The sequence below is a fragment of the Prunus dulcis genome, chromosome 3 (assembly GCF_902201215.1).
Source record: "Prunus dulcis chromosome 3, ALMONDv2, whole genome shotgun sequence".
Classification (NCBI taxonomy): domain Eukaryota; kingdom Viridiplantae; phylum Streptophyta; class Magnoliopsida; order Rosales; family Rosaceae; genus Prunus; species Prunus dulcis.
This window is the reverse complement of record NC_047652.1, coordinates 6,675,996-6,702,209: the sequence shown is the minus strand read 5'-3', so window position 1 is coordinate 6,702,209 and position 26,214 is coordinate 6,675,996. Positions and strand designations below refer to the sequence as shown.

The 26,214-nt window shown below is 35.7% G+C and overlaps 2 protein-coding genes and 1 pseudogene across 5 annotated transcripts; 1 reads left to right on the top strand and 2 right to left on the bottom strand.

Moving 5' to 3' along the window:
- Nucleotides 1-83: 83 nt before the first annotated feature.
- Nucleotides 84-1,508, bottom strand: LOC117621643 (annotated as a pseudogene).
- A 1,276-nt stretch (nt 1,509-2,784) lies between these two features.
- LOC117620743 (F-box/LRR-repeat protein 14) lies at nt 2,785-15,438 on the bottom strand. Of its 4 annotated transcripts, XM_034350928.1 has the most exons (16): nt 15,185-15,430; nt 13,409-13,706; nt 13,194-13,322; nt 12,853-13,060; nt 12,143-12,289; nt 11,351-11,425; nt 10,928-10,999; nt 9,575-9,646; nt 9,038-9,112; nt 8,814-8,885; nt 8,464-8,535; nt 7,536-7,607; nt 6,018-6,161; nt 5,736-5,807; nt 4,040-4,186; nt 2,785-3,345 (listed from the first exon to the last, which is right to left on the bottom strand). In XM_034350928.1, exons 2-16 carry the CDS (start codon nt 13,604-13,606, stop codon nt 3,161-3,163), a joined length of 1,740 nt encoding a protein of 579 aa, XP_034206819.1. In that variant the 5' UTR covers nt 13,607-13,706; nt 15,185-15,430; the 3' UTR covers nt 2,785-3,160. The 4 variants fall into 4 exon arrangements, with proteins under 4 accessions (XP_034206819.1, XP_034206821.1, XP_034206820.1 ...); XM_034350930.1 differs by lacking the exon at nt 4,040-4,186 and having other exon boundaries at nt 15,185-15,438; XM_034350929.1 differs by lacking the exon at nt 10,928-10,999 and having other exon boundaries at nt 15,185-15,432.
- A 1,439-nt stretch (nt 15,439-16,877) lies between these two features.
- LOC117623286 (COBW domain-containing protein 1) lies at nt 16,878-22,047 on the top strand. Its single transcript, XM_034354199.1, has 10 exons — nt 16,878-17,330; nt 17,472-17,537; nt 17,630-17,810; nt 17,974-18,170; nt 18,486-18,536; nt 18,619-18,710; nt 19,362-19,471; nt 20,646-20,740; nt 21,014-21,118; nt 21,737-22,047. The coding sequence occupies exons 1-10, from the start codon at nt 17,007-17,009 to the stop codon at nt 21,872-21,874; spliced, it is 1,359 nt and encodes a 452-aa protein (XP_034210090.1). The 5' UTR covers nt 16,878-17,006; the 3' UTR covers nt 21,875-22,047.
- Nucleotides 22,048-26,214: the final 4,167 nt, after the last annotated feature.

Below are 26,214 nucleotides of genomic sequence, written 5' to 3'. Positions count from 1 at the left end.
GAGAAACTGCACAAAATCATGTATAATATCATGCATTATGCATTTTGCAGCTCCTAATGCTCGCCCACCAATCTTTCTTAAAATCTTGGAAGAAAGACCGCATTACTAAGCTATCGGAATATTTCTGACCTTTGTCTATTTTTTTGTTTTCACTTGAACCGAGATAATCTTGTGACATCCACATATCAATCAAATTATCTTTGTCAAACTCATAATCTTTGGGAAAAACACCACAATATAATAAGAGACAACGCTTTGGTCACCGACGTCAAATCATAATAACTTAGTAATAATGGTTGGAAGACTTTTTGTTCGACCTCTTCTAGTTCCCAAATCTTACTCTCCAAAACATTCAACCATTCTCTCCTTGTTTTCTTAAAGCGCATTAGGCTCCCTAAAGTCTTTGCCACAAGAGGCAAACCTTTACACTTCTTTACAATCTTTTCTCCAATTTTCTTAAAGCGCATCATCTCTTTTTCTGTCCCAAAAAGCCCAGTGATTGAAGAGTGACAAACAATTTTGTTCGCTCAACTCCTTCAACTGGATAATGTGAGCGGTTTCTCCCATCATCTTTGCAACCCCCTCTTCTCATGTAGTCACCAATATCCTACTGCCTACAAACACCATTCTGCAAAGATAACCTTAATTGCTCCATCTAGGACAATATTGAGGAACTTCTTACCCTGAATGAATTCAGATACACATTGCTCTAGAGTCTGCAACACATTTGAATTCATCCGGGTATCAGATTTTTTCAGACCTTCAATGATGGCTTTAGCAACCTTGATCTCAAAAGGGTCTGATACACAAACCCATACTCTATTCTGGAATTGGTTCTCTCTATTCTGGAATTGGTTCCTCACCCTTTCATCATTAGAGGCTAGTTGGGCAAGAGTTGTCTTGCCCATTCCTCCCATCCCTAAAATAGAGACGACTAGAGGATCCCTCTCCTCTTTACTACTCTCACTCAGCTTCTTCACTAAATTATCCTCTTCAATTTCCCGACCAAATATCTTAGATATATCGACTAAAGACGAAGTTTTCGGGCGTACTTCAAGTTGTTCAAAGCTTCTTTTTGTCTCTTGAAAATTATACTTTTTCATTCATTAGCAATTTCAGTTAATTTTTCGTTCAGAGCTTTAATCTTATGAGCAATGTCACGACGAACAGTTACCCGATTCACTCGCCTAGAACGAAAGTTAATGAAAGGGGTGGAAGAAACGTACCATGGTAATTTCTTGTTTCAGAATTCCAGTGTTCCACTCATCCAGAACGTGGTCCATCTTGTACGATACATCTTTTAGCTTATCCAACCAGTCTCTGACACTGGCCTCCTTCACTTGCCTCTTCTCTGCATCCTCCAGGAGAGCATGAATAGCTTTGAGATTGCTTCTGATATTTTCAACTTGTCTGTCTACACCCACCACAACTTTCACCTCGTGTTCTATCCGTTTATGGATAATCGAAGTGAATCGATCTACAAGTACGGAAATGAGTGCTTCAGCCATTGCTATATGGTGCTGGTGATGGAAATCCAAGAACGGTATTTTTTTGAAAAAGAATTGTTGTGCTATTTCCTTTCCTCTACCTTAGTTTATATAGTGAGACTAAATTGTCAAGGCCAGTGCATGCATGATGTGTCCTTGACAACTACTCCACATGATTAATTATCAGCTAATTGCCATACTTAAGTTTGAGATAAACTCTGCTTGCTGCTTAGCATATAGAATTTTGTAACTGGACAGGAAACGAATAAAAGTGCAAAACAAAGGTTCAAAAAATGACAAGAAAGATCATGGGATCACCTGGTAGGAAGACAACTGCAAAGGGATGCTTTTACTTAAAATATACAGGCAAGATATTTTAATGATGAAGCCAAATAATATTTTTGCTTCTTAAGAAAATTAGGTATCACTAATATATATTTTTCTTCTCTTGAATCAAGATTTGAACCTAGGGAGAATTCAAGCATCAATCTTAATTAGTCATGATCAAGGAAGGAATTAACTTTTAGAGGACAATGCATGCTTTGACAAGTTGTCTTTCTCGGACATTGAATAATATTATTGCTCAGTGAAAGAAAAAACCGTGGACCTAGCTTTTGTTTTCATTTTATTTTTTTCCTCGTATCCATATTTTGACCTAGGAAGGAATTTTAGAGGTCTATGAGCCAAGCTGTCTATGAGTAATGCTACTCTTATCACATTTTCATATCACTTCATACGACAGATGAACTGAACAACTACATCAATTAAAAAGTGCCAATAAATCATAAAAGAAAATGAAATATTAAATTAATTTTAATTGATACGATTGTCCACCTCATTCGCCACATAAAGTGGTATGAAAATATAATATACAAATGTAGTAAGAGTAAACATTATTCTTTTTTAAAAGGCTCAAGGGAAAAAACGAATAAACCAAAAGGAAAATACTTCATTGAATCGGTAGTCAGATACAAAAGAAAATGAACCCAGCTATTTGCTTTCTCATTTTTAATGTTGCTTAATGTCATTGCTCATTAGAATTTGATTATGTCTTCAACATTGATTTTTATGGATAACAGGGAAAATTTGTTTTGTCCAACATTGATTCCAGATGAAGATGGATTTGTAACACTCCATTATCAAATGGCTTCATAAAAAGCCGGAGAAGCAGGAAAAACTTTTCGTTACTGTAATGTTTCGTTGTGTTATAAAGCGTTCCATCAAGAAATTTTCGGTACATATGAAACGCACCCAACACCTAACTACTTCACTAACGCATGACATTTGGATGTGCATATAAAACGCATCAAAAATCACTGATAAATAAATTAAGTTGAAGAATCCATTGTTTTAGATACTGTACAAGGAAGCAACTGAAAGCAGGTATATACAACGGTAATTTTCATAGAAAGCCTAAGGATTTAAAAGCGGCGGAAGCGCCATGCCCGGGAAGCTTATCCACATTTTCTTCCATGACAATTCGATTTTGGAAGAAAACTTCACATGAAACACATAGAGAATTTCTACACCTGTAGATCTGAACATTTTGAAACCCACATACTCGTCCAACCATATACAAAATTTACCAGATCTCTTCCATAATGTATTTATATACATAGTTGTATGTCCATGCTGCCAGAATCTGAAAGTTAAGACTTAAATTACCTCCAGAACTATTCAGGCCGGAAGCTTACCAGGTTGGGAAGGTCAGTCAACTGAAGCTTCCTAATCTCGTTTGCTGTCACCTTGCAGGACTCCAATGTCAGAGATTTCAAATTCTTCAGTGTTTTCAAATGCCGAAGTCCAGAATTGGTGATCCGAGAATTTGAAACGTTTAAAGAGATCAATCCCGTCAGCCCTGCATTCCCATAGAAGAATGTGAAAAATTAAAAGATATTAATGGCATTGGCTAATATGATTAAAATATGAAGCCTCCCACAGAATCGAAGATCCAACCAAGGTTTTAAAGGCGGGTCAAGATCACTACTAGAGAAAGAAGTCTAACTCCCTCTTATGAACACAAGTGCACTATCAGAATTTCTTTTATACTGTGATACTGCCAACTTTATAACTTCGCTAGAGTAACAATAATTACATGCTTTACTTTTTTTAACTAAGGAACAGGTATGTCTTCCTATACTTGGAAGGCATTCCCAACCCCCACTCCTCTCCCCCTTTCTCCTGGCCATTAAGGCATTTCGGGGATGAAAAAGAATGCATGCATGCAATTGTTATGGCCATAATTGCAAAACAAAAAGCCATTCCCAGTATCTATGAAAAGATCGAAGAGTCACACTTCTTACCAGACCATATATATCAAGTATACAGTCACCAAGTGGAAATAAAATTTTGACCACATATTGTCCTCTGAACTGATATTGCCATCATTGGCAACAGTGTGTATGCATTTATATCTTTTGCACTTGAAATTCCCATGTTTGGCCCATTAAAATGGTCCAATCTCAAACACTGCCAAGTTCCATTCAATAGCCAATATAACAGATAAAGCTAGCATATCCATCGTTCTTATAAACCAAAGTTCATGGGCATACCAGAAATCAACTCCAAAGCTTTATCAGTCAGGTTGCAGTTTTGTGACAGATTCAGTAGGGTCAAGGATGAAAGATCTTTAATATTTTTTATTCCAGCATCCGTCAATCCTCCACCGCATATTTCTAGGGACCTCAGGTTTTTAAAGCCTGAACATTGCAAATACAATGGTATAAAATGAACTAGTTTAAATCTTGCTAAAAACCAAACTCAAAACTGTTCTGTGAATGTCATTTAATAAAGAAGGCCTCTTATAATCCGCTAGAGTGTGACCAACGGCCTCTCAGGTAAACTATTAGAAGAGCAATTTGTTTCCATGCTCCATGGTATTTCCCAGCAAAACTACCAATAGTATTTACCATGCCAGTTATGTATCTCTGATTCATATCAGACAAAAGAATGCAACTATCATATACAAAAAAAAAAAATAGAAAATTAATTATCAAATTGTCATTAAAATGATACACATGACTATTGCTCTATAATCATATCCTCCAGTGTTGCCCATCTACAGTGTTCCAAAACAAAAATACCTCAAGTTCAATACGATAACAGAACTCAACTCTCTTTTACAAATGGTAAGCCTGCTACTTCAGCAATACCAATTTCCAGGTACATTGAGAAACTAAAGGGCTGAATAACTCGTTCATTTTAGAGTCTCAAGAAATAGAGTGTACTTATGGAGGCAAACTTGAAAACTGGAAACTAAAAATAATGGATGCATTTCAAGGATGTTACAGCTTGGAAATTCTCTATTTTATTTATACCACTTAAGAGGGTGCGAGAAATGTTTTCGGAATAAGCAAATAAATTAAATGCAAAATGGTACTTTTGTATTTTGAATAGAGTAATTTGGTTTTTATGTCCCATCTAGAGTTACCAACATCACAGTACTTCTGGGTTCACAGTATGGTTATGTCAACGCAATCCTGTTCCCTGTACGTGGTACTTTGTGCACATACTCGGATAGCAATTTGGTGTTTTGAATTGTTACACTTACCACTTGGGTTGCTAGTGCAGATCTTGAAGTATGTTCATAAATGCAAAATCACTTAGAATCACATAAAATTAGTAGCTTACATGCATTCAAGGTAGAATAAGCATCCTTCCCTTAAATTCCAGTATGTCAACATTTTGTCACTTGATTCCTCCCCATCTATCAGTCCGGTGTTGGGAAAGCCAGTATTTCAGAACTGGATTGCCAAAGTACCACAATATGGGAAGCACAATCCAGATTGCCATTCCCAAGAGGATAGGGAAATCTGGTAAATTCTGGTCTGGTCCCATCAATTGGTTGGTTAGCTATAGACTTTTGGCTTGTGGGAAGAGTGGGTTTTTATTTTATTTTATATTATATATATATATATATATATATATATATATATATATATGGTCTCAAGTCCAGGTGATACTTCGAATAAAAAGAACCTTGGGATCTATGTAAGTGACGCCATCTTACGAATGTGTGATGTAAAACTTCTCTTAGATGTGAACTCTAGATGTGAAGTCTTGGTATGATTCATGTAAACCTAAACAACCCTGCATCACTAGTGGCTTGCCAGGTTCCATATATACTGCTGATATCAGCAGGTCCTTAAGTGCCCAAAGCAGTGGTCTCTGTGTGTGCGCGTGACATTGTCAGTAACTAACATGTGGCTAATTTAAGGAATTGAACCATTACAATGTTGCATAACATACTTCGCAGATAGTGTGTTCCAGAGTCTGTAATTCGAGCTCCAAATAGATCGAGGTGTGTCAATCCAGTCAAACCTGCATCAACAAAGAAAAATTTGTGCAGCATTTATAAAAAACCAGATGACTTACTGGGAAACCATAAAACTTGAACCACCACCACCAAGTATCCAATTATTCAACCTTAAAAGCTTGGAAACGGCATCCGAAATTTTTGTCATCAAGGGGCTAGATCTAGTTAGCATACTACTATACATCAGAATGCAGTTTCCATCTAAGGATACTTACTTGTAAGAGCTGCAAGTCCAGTATCAGTAATTTGGCGAGCGTCCAAATTAAGTGATTTAAGAGACAACAGGCCAGACAGTTTCCTTAAACCACTGTCAGTAACAACAGTGAATGAAAGATTTATACTTTCCAGATTAATTAAACCTACAAAAAGCAAAAACACTAATCAGGTTAAGAAAGAATAAAATCCACAAATTAAAACTGACAAAATATTACATTAAAGAACAATAAGAACAGAGGTAGGTCAGTCATTATTTTCATCTCCTGCATGGTGGCATCAGAGAAGCCAGCCACCCATTTTTACATGAAATAGCCTAATTCAGCATTTTATTCCTTAATAGTCTTAAACATCAATAGAAAACACCTACAATCCAGAGGGTTTCCTTTGATTCAAGTGCATCTTTAAGAAACCAAATCAAATTCTTAATTGCCATATACAGGAAAGAAAAAACCACCAGCAGGCAGGCGAGACAGCATGCGCGGGCACTACCAACCAAGCCACATATAATGAAAACAGGTCTTGGTCCATGGAATCCCAAGAAGGTAAATGCACAGTTATGTACAGTTTTACCCTATCTGGCAAAATATTAGCCCGGAACCTCCGATGCTTTCTCTATAAATTAGTGACAGTGACACAAGAATGTTTTTGCTAAATTAATTATACTACTTAACAATACCAAAGAAAAAGACAGCATGTGACTCAACCCAAACTTTATTTTTCTGTTTATTTTTTCTAAAAATTTAGAATACCACAACTTTCATTTTACATATGTTTTTCCATTAAACTTTTCTGTTTGTAAAACATTTGTTGAGATCTATAAAACATTATGTATTAAAAAGAAGTCAGGATGATGCATCTATGTGGAAATATACTCACATGATATGAAAAATGAATTACGCTGTGTCATGTTTTTGTGAATTTCTGAGACATAAACTTATTCACTTTTATTCGTTCATAATTTTATATTTATTGCAAGTTTTATTTGATAGATCTTGACAAAAGAAAATTTAAAATTTTATGAAACAGATATGTAGAATCAAAGTCATGATATTCCAGACTTTGAGGAAAAAAGAAAAAGAGAAACTATGGTGCAGTAAGTTTCTGGTAAGAGGATGGAGATTTTGTCAATTCTTTGTACTTGTATGGATGTCTCATTTCTTTAGTTTGACATTTCCATTGAAAAGTATATAGCAACCTTAGATGATTAGAATAAGCCATTGTGACTAGAGGAAGGAATCTAAAATCCCTACAATTGGCTGACATCTTATCTTAAGATTTTGAAAACATAGGTAAGTTACCAAAAGTACAACCATGTTAACTTGATGACCAAACTAGACATAAAGACAATTTAGTGAAAAATAAGTATGCTTATGGATAAACCAACTACTACAACTAAAAATGCACAAAACTCAGTTATAAACACAGTTCCTGTGTCTTTGTGTGTGTCAGTGGGCAGGTACGGTGAAAACTGAATCAAACTACGGTCACAAACCATAAATCAAAGGTAAACATCTAACCTGACAGATGGCGGAGCCCGTTGCTTCCAACTTCAGTTTCTGACAACTCCAAACATTTCAAATGCTGAAGGCCTAAGAGCATATATACAAATACCAATATTCATCAAAATCAAAGGTGGAAAAATAGAAGGGAAGAGGAGGCACCCTCATCCTTAATTTCCTAAGTGTAGCTAAAGAATTGGCAAAGCTATTCATAATCAGCATGTTGCCATACTTAAAATTGTAAGGACGATTTTAACCCAAAATATCACATGTATGCATAAGTCATGCCACCAAGATACGATATAAGCAGAAACCATAATGCAGAAAACCCATAATGTATGCATACCAAGATTGTCCTTTCATTAGGTGCCACATGTTGTATTGGGTATCTATCATAAAAACCCAATTGTTGACATTGATTGAAATTCGAATTGACAGTGGAATCAGCAGCCATTAAGAAGAATTTAAAATTAAAATTTTATTTTATAAAAGCAAACCAGAATAGATATTTCAATTTTTCCAAGCATTTTAATTACAGTAGTTCACTGCAGGTGTAGGATCTTTTTTTGAAATCTCACATGATGAAGTAACCAAAAACCTTGTAACTTGCGTAACCAAAGGAAAACAATAATAATAAAAACTTTTAGCTTGAATAAAATCCCTGGATTTATGCCATCAGACTCAATACAAAACAGAAGTGGATGTTCTTTTTTTCTTTTTTTGAGAAGTGGTAGTTCAGTTAGCGAGGAAAAAAAAGTAAAATACAACTGAGTACGGAAACTCTCATCATCTTTGCAAACATAATATGTTGGCAAATATTGTGGAGACATTCCAGTTTGATATTAGAGACAATGTACAAAAACGTGTTTCCATTACAGAATTTCATGAACATAAACATAAAGCACATATACTATCCATATTATGCATCTGCTAAACACTGACTGACCTGTCAAGTTGACCAGCCCTTCATCACCAATCCTACATGAATCCAGGTTCAAGCTCTCCAAATTTGTCAAACCTACTTGAAGCAAAGAAAAAATCACAATGGTAATATATGCATACAATACAGCAGGGAAATGAAGGATTCTGATATTGTAATCAATATAGAAAGGATGAACTAAACTACAACACCCTGAATGAATTAGGAAATTGCAGAGTGTATGTGTCTGCAGAGCATAGGTTGCTTTCTAATTTTGAAAGCTATCTGCTATTGATGAAAAAATAAATGCCTAAAGAAAGTCTCGAATCAAAGTTTTTCACTCAAACACAAAGAAGAGTCAAAAACAAATAAACCACCTTTCAAGTGTACCAGACAAGCATCGGTGATGTCAGTGAACCCCAAGTTCAACACTTTTAAGTTCCCAAATCCTGCAGAACATAAGGAATGCTACAATTTAAAGCTCAGGACTGTACTAACCGAAAAAATAAAAAAACCAAGAAGCTTCTAGGTACAACTATATTTCATGACTTCAACAGCAAAAAACAAATGTCATTAGATCGTTGTAAAAAAAAAAACTTACTGGAAAACTTATCGCATCCTTCATTAGTCAGATGATGACATCTGCTCAGATTCAGATATAGCAGGGCATCAAGAGCTGGTATGCAAGCAAACCCATTAAAATATCAGGCCCAACCTACATTCTTAGGTTAGAAAAAAGGGCGAAGGTCTTCATATTATTTAGTTTTGGCATATAATGTGTATAACTTTGAGAAATGTTGATCTATAAGTCATGATTTATCATTAACAGATAAACAAAAATCAGATTCTCAATCTACTTATGGGGGATTTCAACACACAATGCCTTTAGAGAACAAGAAACCCTTTTAATACCCCAAATTTTTTTTTTAAAAATAGTTTAACATTTAAATTTGGTTATTCACTATTTACTAGTTCTATAGGCATTTCCAAAAAGTAAACCTTCAATAGAAATAAGAGAAATGAATACACGAATAATACAATCACATAGATACACTCAAACACGAATGATATACATAATCAAATACATAACACAAACACTAATGGCTAAGAAAAAGTCCAAATACTTTGGAATGCAAACCTGAAAGAGAGTCCAAGCATGCAGCAGTAACTGGGCATCCCTCCAAGTTCAAAAGAGAGAGTTTGTGCAGACCTGCAACACGTAGAGATGATATACATAGTTACATGGAAGGAACAGCCACACAATACACCTTGCTAGGTAACTATATCCATGATATCCAGTTAAGTAAACTAGAATCTTTTTTTATTATCAGTAAGGGCAGTTATTAAAAATTGAAGGAACTCCAAATGTAGTAAATGAATTTTATATCAATGAATGACTAAAATGCCTCGAATTCTTTAGAAAAAGTCCAAGTCAAGAAGCCCTAAGAGGTGAGGTGATGGGGTCAAACCATTAGAACATCATACTTAGGATTCATCTTTATTAAACACTCCAGAACTAAATTTAGCAGTCAATATTCTTTACTGTTCACACCCCCTATAAAACAGCATTGGCTTCTGAAAACATGCATTCACAGCCAAATAAGCATGCCTCCAGCACGCAGATAGAATCTTCTTTGTTAAACCTTATATGGTCTAGGACCTGTGCCCTCATAATAATGACGCTCTTCATGTGGGTTGTTACAATTTTTTTGCCCTACAGATAACGATACCATTTTGAAGGAGGTACGCTCAGAAACCTTTTTTATTATTTATTTTTCCAACTGCATTTTAAAACAAGAAAGATCTATTAGCTTTATTTCCTCCTCTTTAAATGGCTTTCCAGGAGGATGTCCACTCCAGAAAGCCCTTTTTCCTGGTTTATTTTACTTCCAAGAACAATTGAATTTCAAAACCTGAAAGTTTCTTCTAGTTATTTCTTTTCATCTACCTATTACCGTCGTTATAGACTATCTATATGCTTTCCCTAGGACAAACTTTCAAATCTTGAGAATTAATATTGCCAAAATAACAAAATTTCAATATCAATTACACACTATCTATCGTAGAAGAAAAAATTCAAAAAAATTAAACAAATCATTATCACTTACGGATTATAAGGTAGTACTAAATCATCATCACTTATACTTGGTGTTAGTTAGAACATTGATGAATGGGTTAGTCAGCTGGATATAGCTGGAACTTCTGGTTAATGCCACTTAGTGGTTTCTAGTTGATCAGAAGTGTCAAGCGAAATGCCAACTCTAAATAATAAGTATAGATGAATCCTTTCTGTCAAAGTTATCGACTCTCAGCCTGCCACAAACATAGTTTTTTTTTCCTTTTCAAGAAACAGATACAAAAGGTGTAAGGTGTACAATCACAGAAGTATCAAACTATAAAAGGTCCACGGACCCACAATTATTGCACAAGATTTCTCCTTACAGCACAAAGATGTAAGTTCTGAAGATAAATGAATTACAAAAGCAAATACCTTTCAAGTAAGTAATGCCAAAATCAGTAACCTTACTGCAGGAAACTTGTAAGCATTTCAAATTTGTAAGCCCTGAAATACAAATGAATAAATATTTTTGAAACAATGAAACTATAACAAAATTTGTAATTCACTCTGAAAACCAAAGCACCCACAAACATGTACATAATTTTTTTATATGGGCTCTTCTTGAAGTTCTTGAAGAATGGTAACAAATAATTTCCATGAGTTGCTTCGAATTGCTACTCCAGTTATGTCTATTTCCAGATTTTACTAATCTCATAATGAAAGTCATCTGTGTACAAGTGGGACGCTCAAAAGTCACGCTCTAGATTTTAATAAAAGCCAGACCCTAAAACTGAAAGCCTAAGACCTACATTTCTTTTTCATTGTGAATAAAAGGAAAACCAATATGTAAATTACCTGAGAGAGGTTTCATGTCAGCATCATCTATGCAATTACACCATTTGATATTAAGAGACTCTAGTTTTGTTAAGCCTGTGAAAAAAAAACACAACAAAAAGTTTGAGACATGATTAATGCATTCATCAGTAGTGAGAATGGTGGCATGCTGATGTGAAAGCATTATCTGAAGACCGGGGTTCATATCCAATGTGCAGCACAGGAGACAAATCATGCAACATTCTATGGTGAATAATAATCAGAAACCGAAGACTAGAAGTTTGAGGACCTATGGCCTATCATAATATTTTTAATACTCATACAGGTCCACGAACTCCACTAAATTGTTGTCATACAAGCCCAAGTGTATCATTATTGAGTCACACATTAATTTTTGTTTGTGCATTAACCGACTGTAAGCTGATATTATTATCACTTTGAATGGTTGCCCGAATCATATGCCATAACAACCCATATGTATGATAAACCGGTGCTAAACTGTGTAGACAATTAAAGCACCAGCTCCAACTGTGCTGTAGAAAAAGCAATGCACTGCAATACAGCTTTCTTCGGTAATGTTTTCTCATCATGTTCAAGAACATCATAAAACCACTTTGAATATTATTATACTTTCTAAACAGCATCATCAATAAAGGCTGATTTTTTTAATCCCAAGAATCAGACATACATAGCGGGTCAGAAACAAAAGATGTTCAAAACCAATTCCATAAGTCAAACAGGTGAGTTAGCATGTACGGAGGAGGAGAAATAGAAGTTCACTTTCCAGATAAGTGGATTTAGAGGCAAACATACCTTGGAGATGAACAAGCCCACCATGGATTTCAGGACATTTCTCCAAGTCCAATTTGATCAAGTTAATCAAATTAGCAAAGGCACTCATCCCATGAGCAGTAATTGCACTATTTCTTCTAAAACTCAAATTTGTCAAGCTAGACAGACCTGAAAGAATCTAACAAAAGTCAAATGCAGAACCAAAAGGATCGCAAGCCAACTCTCATAAATATTATTCCATATTCAAGCGAAGATACAAAAATATTGACTAACAGAAAAAAGAAACAAAAAGGGGAAGAATAAGTATAAGGGTGTTGGACCAATGATGAATGTTTTTAAGGGTGCATAATAATTCAGTCTTGTAGATATAATTGCACACATGATACAAACTCCAGTTGTGTATGCTGCACAAAATTTTATAATTTAGCACATACAAAAGAATATATGATGACCTGTCATCCCTCCCCAATCATCTCCTCATTAGTCACTTGCTTCTCAATTTTTTTTTCTTAATAGAAAGCTTAAATAATTTTAGGTGATAAATAAAAGGGATGTGCTAATCCAACAGCTACGTTGGCTGGCCACCATGGCTAACCAAATTATATGCTTCATCTTACCCAAAATGGCTTTGGGAATTGCACTTCCCCAAAAAGAATCAAATAAACGAAAATTGATTTAGTGCTAGAAAGGAAACCTATCAAAGAAACAAAATAAGGATTAAGATGGACTACCACTGATGTGTCCCAGGCCATGGTCCGATATGTGGTCACAATAATTAAAATTTAATGCTTGGAGACTTGTGCAATCCTTTAGAAAAATTAATCCATTGTCAGTAACATCAGAACCCGAGAGATCCAGAGAGAGTAATGATGACCCTTGCGAGGAGATGACATCCATCCAACAATCATTTACACCAGGGTATTCTCCCAAGTAAAGATCCTTCCAAACAAATGACAGAAACTTTCAAGGTCAGCCTGACTGACAACAAAAGAGGAACAGGACAGCACTGACCAAAAAAAAAAAAAATTATAAGAATGAGAAAGTGATTGCCAGTATTATTACTATGAGCTACCTGCAAAGCACAGTCCCGAAAGCCTTCAAAAGAAACATCAGTTAGGCATCCGGAGTACACCAACTCATTAATGATCTGTTGACTAATATCTCTTGGGAGCATAGAGAATGTGTTATATTTATCAATGTCCTGTTAATCAAAAGAAACAATTGGTGTAAGCCAAGAAATACTGAACCCCAGGCCCTAGCCCAAAAAAGATTCAGAGAAGTAAGTACCTCGCATATTTTACGGATGCACAAGTCCATGAGGGATGGACCCTTCCCTCTGCCTGGTTGATTATCTAAAACAGGGCGGGTGAAGGAGGTTGTCAACCACTTTGAACTCCCACTTTTGCAATATCTTCTGGAAACACCTAGATGAAAATCATCTTCATCATCTCGGTGGTCTCTCTTCCTAGAACAAGCTCCCCCCATCGAGAAAATGTCTTGGAATCAATATATCTCACAGAAACTGAACCAGAACACTACTCTATCCATTCAATCACCAAACTTGGAACATGCACCCTACTTCACACTGTAAAAGTAGAGAGTACGGAAAATAAGTACTCAGTACATTTGACCAATTGACCTTAAGAAAATGCTTCATGCATGTCATTTATTTATTTGATGAAAATTACAATATATTGAACGGCAGTCAAGATTTTTCTGACATAATAGTATGAAATAAGGCTTTTCAGCACCAACTTAGTAAATTCAAATTGGTGCCCATCATGTTTGTGCTAGAATTAATATATGTGACGATTACAGTAAAATAAATGGAAAAAAAAAATCCTTAATCTACAAAAACACAGTTGTGATGCATGATACAAGGTCCACAAATGGAAACCTCAAAACTTCACCCCAACTAAGCCTCTATATCATCCATTAGCATTCCAACCCCCCACTCCCCCAGAAAAGGAAAAAGGTTTGTCACCTGACTCCTTTTTCCAAACTATTTGGGGTTGTAAACATGAAACTTTCTAGTACTCATTTCTATGCAACGCCATATTCTCCCCAAACTATACTATAATCATATTCATCCTCACTTCTACTCATTGACAATATGATTTAGATATTGACAACCAAGTGTAAAGCCTCAAGATCCAATTTCCATCTGAAAAATTCCATGCCAAATCTATTTCCTTCATTTCATAACATCAACATGGAATGATTATATAAGCAACCGCAAATAAACAGCATTGCAGCTAAAATAGACAATGAAAGAATTAAATACAGCAAAGGATGTATATAAAGAAGTAAATATGGTAGCCATTAATCTTCAACATCGGCTTTGCAATAAATGGCCATGCAAGCACACAACGCATAATCGGTGAGCCCTGATTTTAGGATTTGTTTCAGGTAACACCCACTTTGAAAAAGACTTGTCACTACCAAACCAAACAGTTGAAGCAGAGGAGTACATCTGTACTACAAGTTTTACTACATTGGCGGTCCTATGTGCACCAGTTTACACTATGTACTTAAGCTTGCAATTCGGTTTGGATTTTTTATCTGTCAAGTTAAGGGGGAAAATTGGTTCATATGTTTGATTGGCATTAAATACTTTCCTTTCCTTCTTCGCCTATTTCAGACAAGTTTCAGTTATTTCATGAACACTTGAAGAAAACAACTACAATAAGAACTGCAATTGGAACTTTTAACTAATGCTTATTTCATTTACTAAATTTTATGAACAAACAAACAGAACCCATCATCGGTAATGAAAAGAAAACTAAAATCGTAACTGATAACATAGAAGAGAAAGCCATGATCCTCTTATAGTAATACAATAGTGGAAATGATGAGAAAAAATACAAAATCCCATGTAAAAAAATCAATGCTTTCCTCAAACAAACTCGCTTTATGTGTTAATGAATCGAACAAAAGGCTTAAAGCAGGAAAAAATCATCACTTTCCAAGGGAAAAATAATAAGATAATTTCCAAAGAAAAGAAACAAACAATCCATAACCAAAAAAGAAATTTAAAAGGAAAAAGTTTTTTTCCAATTATACCTTAGCATGACCAATTGCCTTGTACTCTGATTCTCCGGAAAGAGCGAGAGAGGATCAAAACTCCAAAAAGTCTCTGTTAAGAGATTTCTAGAGAAAGAGAGAGCTAATAAAGAGAGTGACGGAGACTGAAAGAAAGTGCGAGGTGGCGTATGCCGAACCAAAATCCGAACCTACGGATGGTTGACACGTGGGATGTAGTAAGCGGAGATGGCTCAGAGTTTGGTTGGTGAAGGGCGGGATAAGCGGAAGGGTTGGGCCCAACGGTTGAGCATTATCCATTGGGAAGATCTGGGCCCTACCCGTTGATCCTCTGGAAGACTTGCACGCATCAGGAGGCTGAGGGGTGAGGGGTGGTTGATGCAATTGTATGTCCACGGTGAGAAGTGCTAGCAACCTACTCTTTAACATTCTGTTTTTGAATTTTTTTCCCTTTTTCTCATAACAAGTGTCATTTTCCTTATACTAAAAACAATGTCATTAATGCATCACACAAATTAGTTTTTGTTTTTCAAGTTTACCTTTATTAAATGTATTATTTTTTTTTGATAACAAACTAATTTTTTTTATAACTTTCTTACCACCTTGTTAAAAATTAAATAAGAAAATAAAAACTGAAGTTTTTTTTAATTTTTAATTTTTCCAAAGGGAATGCGTGTTTTGTTAAAAACAAAATAAAGATAATAACAATGTCATGAAACAAACTTTATTTTTATTTTTTAAAAATATGACGTTTTTCTTATTTTTTTCTTATTTATTTTTTAACAATGTGCTAAAGAAGTTATAACAAAATTTGAATAAATTGAAGGAAATATAAAAGCCAATACATTTTAAAAGGGTAAACTTGGAAAACAAAAACTAAATTGTGTGATGCATTAATGACATTATTTTAAGTGTAAGGAAAATGACACTTGTCATAAAGAGAAGGGAGAAAGTCCAACTGAGAAGGTTGCTAGCATTCTTCTTTAGAACAATTATCTTATCTTATCCGTGATCTCAAGTTCAAATCCCTATAAAATCTTGATAGAGTGTATGAGAAACCCTTGTATTAAAAAAAAAAAAAAACAATCATCTTATTTTTAAAATTTTAAATTTTCACAAAAAAATAGGTTTTACAAAAGAGATTAGAGCATCTCCAACAGCCTCTTCAACATCTTTGAAATTCTAAAATAGGTGAGCCACATCAAAAAAACTCTTTCCAACAGCCTTTTCAACCTCAATCATCAAAGTTGCAACATCTTTTTCTCTCTTCAAGAATGGTAAGTTAATTTTGACTCTTCAAACATTTAATTTTACTTTGGAAAAACAAAATCTACCTTGCAAAAGTTAAAAACATGCATTTGTTCTTTTCATATAATAAATACTTAGCCATTTTTCATATATTTTTCATCATTTTTCATGATATTGTATTAATTAAATTAAAAAGTCAGTTAGAGTGAAAATTATTCAAGTAGCCTATTTTTTTATTTTATTTTTAAATGTCACATAAGTCAACAATTTTCAATTTAAAGAATTTTATTTGCTACTGCTGTCGGGTCAGAGATTCTCTTAATAAGAATGTGAGGAAAAGATGAATGGTTTCATAAATTAAGTAGGTAGGTACAAAACAAATACAAACAAAAGATACTTACAAAAAATTAAAAACACAAAACCACCGCCTAAAAATATATGAATAAAAATTTAAAAAATCTAGATAATTGGCGAACAGTCCACAGCTACATTTTGCCGCCGTATTAGTATATCGCCTCTTCCGTCTTCAACCTCACATAAACCCTCTCCTTCTGTGCCTCTAAACCCCAAAACCCAAACGTCGCCGTTTTCTCCCATGGCTTCGATATCGGCCGACCTGGCCACGACCCTTCTCGGCCTCACTTCTCGCCACTCAACCCGGCTCCCCCGGGTCGGAGCCGCGGCTCTGTTCCCTCTCACTTGGAGACCAAGAACTCCCCCTCACTCCCAAAGCCTACGCTACTCGACGTCGTCGTTTTGCCGAACACTCGTCGCCAAGCCTAAGCTCGGCTGCAGAAGGTTCACCGTGGCTGCGACCGCAACGACGTCGCAGAGCGAAAGCTCCGACGTTTTGACCCAGATTGTCCCCGATAATCGCATCCCCGCCACGATAATCACCGGCTTCTTGGGCTCCGGAAAGGTTCGATATTTTCTACTCATACTCTCTTTTGGGATTTAAGTCGCTAAATTTATGGCCGGTTTTATCCAAAAGTTTCATTGTTTTAATGCCACTATAATCTTCATTATTTACTGAAATGCACTTTTGAAATGAAACTGGCAGACGACATTGCTTAACCATATACTAACTGCGGAGCATGGGAAGCGAATTGCGGTGATTGAGAACGAGGTATGAGGTTGAATTTTGCCCTTACTTCTTGTCGTTTCTTAATTTATGTTATGTATGTGAAGGTTTGGAGTTTTTTTTTGTGGATTTTGCAGTATGGTGAAATAGACATTGATGGTTCTTTGGTTGCTGCAAAAACCACTGGGGCAGAAGATATTGTTATGTTGAATAATGGGTGTCTTTGCTGCACTGTGAGGGGTGACCTTGTTCGTATGATTTCGGACTTGGTCCATAAGAAGAAAGGGAAGTTCGATCATATTGTAATAGAGACTACAGGTATGAAGTTTGTTTGTTTTAGTGCACTAAGTTTTGGTTCGTGGTTGTTTGTTTACAACTTGTTTCGTAGGGTGTATGAAATCGTTAATTCATTGAATTTGCTGGGCCTTTCTGGTAACTATTGAACTTCATGTGAAATTTTTTTCTTCTTATTTATTTGTAGGATTGGCAAATCCAGCACCGATCATTCAAACATTTTATGCTGAGGATCAGGTTTTTAATGATGTCAAGTTGGATGGTGTTGTCACGTTAGTTGATGCTAAACATGCTGTTTTTCATCTGAATGAAGTTAAGCCAAAAGGAGTTGTCAATGAGGCTATAGAGCAGATTGCTTATGCTGACCGTATCATCGTGAATAAGGTACACATGATTACTATGATCTATTTGTGTATCAGGTTTACTCTGCACTGCACTCAAATTGAATAGTTATGATTCTTGAAAACTGAAAATAGTGTGGCCCTAATATTTCAACATGAACGTTTTCTATGTGTTTGTGATGGTGTGGTTACTATTTTTTCTTTCTTTTTGTTCTTTCCTTTTTTAAGGCATCATTAATTGATATAAAAACAGTTAACTTGAAAATTATTATAGAATATTGGACGAATAATGTATTCAAAATAGTTACAGTTTTTGCTGTAATGGCTGACTAGTGTACTTGTCCTTTTTTTTTCCTAGACCGATCTTGTTGGTGAGCCAGAAATTGCTTCTTTGGTGCAACGAATAAGGGTTTGTACCTTGCTCCATTTTAATTTTCGTCATTCTTGTTAATGATTATTGTATTAAATGGAATGTGTTATCTTGAAAATAGAACATAAATGGTATGGCTCAACTGAAGCGGACAGAGTTTGGAAAAGTTAACCTGGATTATGTTCTTGGTATTGGAGGATTTGATTTGGAGAGGTAATTTTTTACACCCATTTCATTGTTGTTGGGTTTAGACAATTCTGACCTTGCTGATGGTTGTTGATTTCTTGTTGCTGCTTATTGGACGTTACTCCCATTTATTTAAAATTAGGTTCTTAATGATGATTAATGGCTTTAAATGTTGTGCACAATTTGCATATGAAAAGAAAGGTGGATAGTATCATAGTATAAGTTTTGAATCATTTAACTATTTCTAACAAGATCATTGAATTATTTGTATCCTTGTGTTTGTCTAAATAGAGGAACATTGAGGGGGACTTGTGAATCTGTTTGTAAAAATTAGTTTACAAACAGATTCATGAGCCCATTGGAGTTATATATGAAATATTTATTTCCTTTTCTTTAGATTTTTTTTGGGTATGCATTTGTTCTAATCTCCTTTTATATACTGCTTCAAACACGTGTTGTTTACCATTGGTGCTGATTAATAAATGATACACTTATAAATGAGAATTATTTTGGGAGCCCATGCTCCCTCCATGTGTTAATTTTCTTTGTTCTTCTGTGATATTGCTCTGTTATTAAATTGATCTATAATCTGCAGAACATGCTTCCATGCTTCATAATTTCACACCTTGTGTTTGGAATCTTGATATCATTTCCTAATCTTGGCTGTAATCTTGCCAGGATAGAGAGTGCTATTGACGCTGAAGGTGAAAAGGAAGATCATGATCATCACCATGATCACCACCACGATCATCATCACCATCATGACGAGAAACACGACCACAAGCACGGTAAATCCTTCTGATCATTGAAACACATACTCATCATGACATGTTGCTTATGTTGATGATGGCTTTGTGGGTACTATTGTTTATCTGTTGTCAAATTAAAACTGAATAGTCTACAAAATCTGTTTGTTGCACACAAACAAATGCATTTGTGGAATCTTGGGTCCCAGAGGGTGGTGTGCTTGGAGTTTGAAAACAAACCATTGTTACGTATGGGTGAGAATTATTGCAGGCGTGGCGGATTTAACTTTTTAGCCATTAAGTTATAGTATCACTTCGGAGTTGAGTCTTCTGCTTTGCTGATACCTACATTACATCTCTATGTAAGCTTACTACAGGCATATAGATCTAGCAAAATAACAACTAATCTTCAGAACATATGGATCTAAAAGGGAGGGCATACAGTGGGTCCAGTTATATACCCCATAGATATAGGATATCGTAAGAACAAAATAAGATATCTGCTCTGCCATAACATAGTTTCATCTTCTCATTTTCATTTACTCTGGGTTTAGTTTAATCTAGTCTTTGGGGCTTCAGTATTCCCATGGTTTAGAAAATCATTGCTACGATTTTCTGTGGTGTGGACAAAGGGAATGTGTAAAAGCTTGTATGCTTCTCTTGCCCTTTCGTTTCCATTATTCATATGCATTTAATTTCATATGAGGTTTTCAGTGTGTAATATAAGTCCTACTTGCAACTTGGAGGCAAATGGTTCATGTGAGGGAAAAAGTATTGCAGTGTACTTCTTGGTGGCAAGAAGTAAATCAAGAAGCATGAGTAGGTTGGAGTTCTGGAGAATTGATTATTAAGTGTTCTTCTTTGTATTCAGTTTTGCTGCATTGGGTGGAAAAGATTGAAACTTTAACTGCAAGCAGCATGGTGGACAAAAGTGTCCTCCAAATTGCGATGTTGTAGCTCTTGTTAAAAAAATTCCATTGCCATCCCTGGATCTGTGGGTGCTGTGGTTTCAGTCCTTCTGAAAGTGGCTCTAAGAAAGGTGGCAGGGATAGCTTCCTGTCATTTGTTTACTGTTTGTTTATGGCCTTGTGTGTAAGAAAAGTCGTGGCCAGGTTGGCCAATAGCTTTTACTGGACTGCCTTAACCACTTGGCATTGCTACTATTTTTTATATAGAATTATGAACTGATATCCTTACATTTGGCACTGATACGCAGAACATCATGATGATCACCACACCCATGACCATGTTCATGATCCTGGCGTTTCTTCTGTCAGCATAGTTTGTGAAGGGAACTTAGATCTTGAAAAGGTTGGATCTCTACTTTGTTGTAGTTTGTTTGCCATCATATATGATAATTGGCCTTATAATTTTAGTAGTACCTAGACTTTTTTATTGACCTGTTGCTGTGAATGACACAAGTACACATTTTATGGCCAGTTGCAGGAATTTTATAATTTAGATTCTTTGTCTGGAATGTATAAAAGAAAACCTAACAAAGATTGTAATGATGTTGTCTCAATATGAAATATATACAAGAAAACCTGACAAAGATTGTACTGATGTTGTCATAATTTCTTTCAGGCTAACATATGGCTCGGTACACTGTTGTTGGAACGGAGCGAGGACATATATCGTATGAAAGGTCTTCTATCTGTTCAGGGAATGAATGAGAGATTTGTCTTCCAGGTGAGTTAAATCCTGAAAGTGTTAATTATAATGAACCAAATTATTTTACTCAAGACTTGGATATTTGAGATAATTGGTATGAGATCTCCTTGTATAAGAATGTCCGTTTCTCTATTTGAAATTTGGCTGTGAGGATATTGAAGTTGGAATTTCTGAGCATTGCTGTCTTCGTTGGCTATATAAATTATTTATCTTCCTGCTCGATCTAGGGGCGTGTTTCCTGTCAATTTTGAAGCTATATCTTGCTTGTTTTCTTCTCTGTTTTTTCAAAGCAATGGGCGATCCTTGTATTTGTCTTAGAGTCTTATATGATGCTTTACCTTCAATGCTTTATTAGTGGCCAATGCAAAGGAATAACCAAGTAGAATGGGATTTTATCGTGGAACGGTTCAATTTAAGTGGGGGGAGAGAAACTTGCTACTAATGTACATTGTCATTTTTTTTATGTACTGGATTTTGTTAATCATCTCTAGCCGTTTGATATTCTTCTTGCATGTCAAGTTATGGGTTGGTGATGTTGCTGATAAAGGAGTTAGAAATATAGTTGCAAGCAATTTTAGTCAATGATTTTTGTGCTGGTACTGTATATTTAGTGATCATCTTTTTGTTGTGTAACAGGGAGTTCATGATATATTCCAAGGCTCACCTGATCGGCTGTGGGGCCCCAACGAGCCAAGAACAAACAAGATTGTTTTCATAGGGAAGAATTTGGATGCACAAGAGTTAGAAAAGGGTTTTAAAGGCTGTTTACTATGATTACTGACAATGCTCATACTTCTCTTTCTCGAAAGCCCGCTATTTTTTTGTATTAAAAATTGAACCAGGGATGTTTAAACATTACAATGTACATGCCATGTCTTCGGTAATAGTGAACGAGTCATTATAATCAATCAATGATTATAATATATGATATTTTTCGTCTTCATTAACCAACATTTGATTTGGGGGGTTGTTCTAGGTTTCATAACCATGTTCATAAAAAAGACATCTATTCCAGCTTTCGTTATCCGTCAGAACCTCGTTTCTCATAAATATTTCTCTTTCATGAAGTTTTCGGAGGTTCTTATGTGAATTGCGAATCAACCCAACCCTAAACCCTACATGAGCCAATAGTAAAAAAAATTAAAAATTCCATCCGTTGACGTCACTTTGGCGTCAACCCTGCTTTTCGCCAATGGCGCACTTCCTGGGGTGTTAGATCCTAATTTCTCTTCCAATTTAATGGCTGCCAATTTTTATGTAAAAAAATTCAAAAATTTTTTTATATAAAAAATACCAATTTTTTTTTTCTTTCTATAAATACCTACCAATATTCTTTACTTTTCACGCTAAATCTTCATACAAATTCTTCTCCTTCCAATATTATTCATTTTCCACACCAAATTTTCTACTATTAAATTTTATTTGTGTAAAAATACAAATGACATTTTTCATCGAAGTTGGAGGGTTGTGGACAACCATAGAAGATGTTTTGTTGTGTGGTGTTGGGTTCAAGTTGGTCATTGCCCGATCATTGGCAATCAGATGAAGTTCTCTCATATGTGAAGAAAAATTCATGCCGAATTTTGTGAAAGATCGAGTTAAGCTTGTACAGAAATGACCTTGGCTAGTAGGTGAAATTTGTTGAATAAAGAGTTGGGAAAATGGAGAGATGCGTTGGCAAAAGTGAGGGACAACGTTCGAAGAGGGGAGTATGCACACAAACAAGACATGGATAAGAAGGATTGGGAAACCATGGCCATGAATACGAGCCATATGTCCCCTGAAACAAAGTCATTTTGGAAGCTAGAACGAAGGGATGATATGAGAAGAAGGCTTTTCCGTGACAATGGACCTAGCAACATGGATTGGTTAAATGATGAAAACCATTAGGTTGTATTGATAGAGTTGGCATTTATTAATTAGTTGTATTGCTTGTCGTTTATTTAATTAGTTGTATTGCTGTTCTTTTATTGAATAAAGAAAACATAGCTATTTATTTAAAACATTGCATACATCAAAACAAAGCATAATTTATTACAAAACACAAAGAAAGCATAATTCATTACAAAACACAACCAAAGCATAATCTATATATATAAAGCAAAAGGCAGAGAACGGTGAAACATTCAAAATACCAAAAAAATGCCCTTAGTTAATCCAAACATTAAGAATTAAAATTATTAATTAAATGAGGATAATATGGTAAATTCACATTTTTTCATATTAAAAAAATTAAAATGAAAAGAAAAATAAGATAATGAATCATATTTTTATGGAACATAACTACCCATTATCTTCTTTAATTCTAAAATAAAATAAATTTTTTTTTTTAAAAAAAGGCTCTTAAAGGCGTGGAAGCACGTGTGGAGAGGCTAGTTCAAAATAAAACACGAACAAAGCATTAAACTTGACTTCATTGACCGTGACTGTCTCTCAGAGCCCATAAGTGCTCTATCATTGTAAAAATACCATTTTGACCCTGCGTTTAACAGAAAAAGTTAACAAAATTGATGGCAGGACCATTTGTCCTAACCAAAGTGAAGTTAAAAGACCACATGAACGATTTTGGAAACTGAGGGACTCAAATGCAAATCGGGTCTAAGTTCAGGGACTAATAAACGTTTAACCCTATTATTAGTCACCATGTGTTCCTAGCATTGTGAGAGCGATTTTCGTCCCACTAGAATATTCGTCCAAGATTCCTTCGTCTTCTCCGCTTCTCTTTCTCTCTGCAAAACAAATCAGAGTAAAAGGACCACACCGGGGGGTGTTGGCCAAAAGTCCTCCGATGCCTAAGTTAGGTTGAGTGTTTCAAGGAAAATCGGGTGGCCGGATTGGTGTGTGGTGGTCGGAGCCTTGTGAGAGAGAGAGAGAGAGAGAAAGAATATGGCGACTAGGGTTTTTGAGAAATAATTTCTGTAGAGTTTCAATAGGAATTCAGACGTACCTCAACCTTTGTGTGTGGCCATCCTTTTATAGTGGTCTTGGAGGCTAGGGTTTTAAATGAATAATTCCGTAGATGGAAGGGAATTATTCCTCCCCGATTTGGAATTGATTTGATCAATTAGGGAATTGATTTATTATGGTAAATCAAATCCCTAATTGTGGTAGGTATCAAATCAATTCCTAATTTAATTAGGTAACTCCTCACTTAATTGGGAATTGTGGTAGGAATCAAATCAGTTCTCAATTTAATTAGGTAATTCTCAATTTAATTGGGTAACTTCCAATTAAATTGAGTAACTCCCAATTAGGTTGAGTAATTCCCAATTTGGTCAAATAATCCCCAAATGGAAGGAATTATTTGACCTATGATATGATTTAATTCGGTTCCCACAAGCATAGTCTAAAATATCGATAATATTGACGAAATATAAAGGATATTATCGTTTTTTCGGTCACGGATATTTTGGAACGTATCCATACACATATCATATAAATATCAATAATATTGATGATAATATTGAAAAATATCGATATCGTTTTGTCAAAATATTGCTATAATATCAAAAATATCGAAAATATTGATGTAATGGAAAAAATGAAGGAAAAAAAAACACACACAAAGGGGATTTGAACCCCTGCCATTTCACTCCTCCAACGCCTTAACCATCATGTTGCTTATATTTTGTGATAATACGTAAAGAGAAACTCTATATGGTACTAAGTCATTCATGTATCTTACCATGTGTTGAAGTCCAAAAAAATCCATGGTTGGGCCCGAATAAATTATCAGCCCAAAACGACACTCTATTAAGAAAAGGCGTAAAGCGGAGTATACGAAAACCCGCCACATGCGAGTTGCAGTTCACGTGCTATGCTAAATAAATAATTCATCATGCTAGGAGTTGAGATAAAATATACCGGCTCTACAAGCCCATGCTGAAATTAAACATAGCAACCCTTCCTAAGGACGATATAATTAAAACATGCCAAGCGACATGCTATGCCAAGCACGAAATTGTTATTTCGCACCCAACCACGCTACAAGCCTAAGTGGGCCCAAGCCACTCAAATGCCTGGGGCTTGCTTGAGTGGGTTATGGTATAGATGGTAATAAATCGACATGAGGCCCATTGATGGGCCAATAAATGGAAGTCTCGGGTCGCTTGGAAGCCTCGGGACTCAAGCCCATTTCTTAGGCCCAAACATGTGGGTGAGCACAAAAGAGGAAAAAGAATAGCCCAATCAAAATAGCCTATTAACAAAAAAGCCTAACGTTTAATAAAAATAGCCCACTTACTTAATGAACCACCTTGGCCCATACAATTACCATAATGAGCTACGAAGGCCCCATCACTTGGCTGGAAGAACAAAGGCCACAAAGGGGAGGTCTGAAGGTTCATTGAACAAAGCTGCTTGGAGATTTCAGCACATGGGGGGAGCAAGTTTCAAAGAAAAAAACATTCAAGGAACCAAGGGATATTAGCATGCAAGCTGCCAGAAGGAGGAGCACCCTTCAAACCAGCATGTATATTCATTTGCTTTCCTTCACCAGATCTAGCCAGGGAAGGAGGAAGGAAAGAAGAAGAAAAATAGCTAATAACGAGAGTCTTCCACTAAAACAGCTGCGGGAAAAGGGGCCTTCAGCTCCCAAAAATTCCTGATTTTGTACAAATAGGCAGTGGAAATTTCACCAAGATAGGAAAAATCAAGGGAGGAGAGGAGAAGGGAAGGGAAAAGCTTGGCCAAATTGGGTAGAAACCATTAGGGTTTCTTGGGAAAGGATGGTTTCCAGCGGCTATAAAATGAGGCATCTTCTACCCAACGAAAACAACCCACATTCAGAGAGCAAGCTTCCTCTCTTGCCTGCAAAAACCCAGCAATCTTGTGCACTGTTCACCATTCTTCTCCGTTTTCCACTTCTGGCAGATCACTCTCATATCTGACAGAATCTCTGTCAAGCTGCCGGAAGAACATTGTTCTTTCTCTCTCTTCTCAGCCAAATCTTCTTGCAAACCTCCCATAATTTTCTCTTCAGTGCTAAACTCATGTTGATTTTGCTTCAATGCCACAAGCCTCTCATGCCAAGCTAGAAAATTTATCTGTAAGCATTAAGAAATCATCTGTAAGTTGCTGTTGTTCTGGTTGGTGAAGGTAACCAAGATGCTTTC

Bases quoted from the DNA above. Each gene is read 5' to 3' on its own strand.
- LOC117620743 (XM_034350928.1), bottom strand. From the start codon at position 13,606: ATGGGGGGAGCTTGTTCTAGGAAGAGAGACCACCGAGATGATGAAGAT. The intron at 12,290-12,852 runs GTAGTCCATCTT...AGATTCTTTCAG, and splicing joins TGGCCTGGGACACATCAGTG to GTCTGTCTAGCTTGACAAAT. The intron at 5,808-6,017 runs GTAAGTATCCTT...TTGTTGATGCAG, and splicing joins TGGACTTGCAGCTCTTACAA to GTTTGACTGGATTGACACAC.
- LOC117623286 (XM_034354199.1), top strand. From the start codon at position 17,007: ATGGCTTCGATATCGGCCGACCTGGCCACGACCCTTCTCGGCCTCACT. The intron at 17,811-17,973 runs GTATGAAGTTTG...ATTTATTTGTAG, and splicing joins TATTGTAATAGAGACTACAG to GATTGGCAAATCCAGCACCG. The intron at 19,472-20,645 runs GTAAATCCTTCT...ACTGATACGCAG, and splicing joins GAAACACGACCACAAGCACG to AACATCATGATGATCACCAC.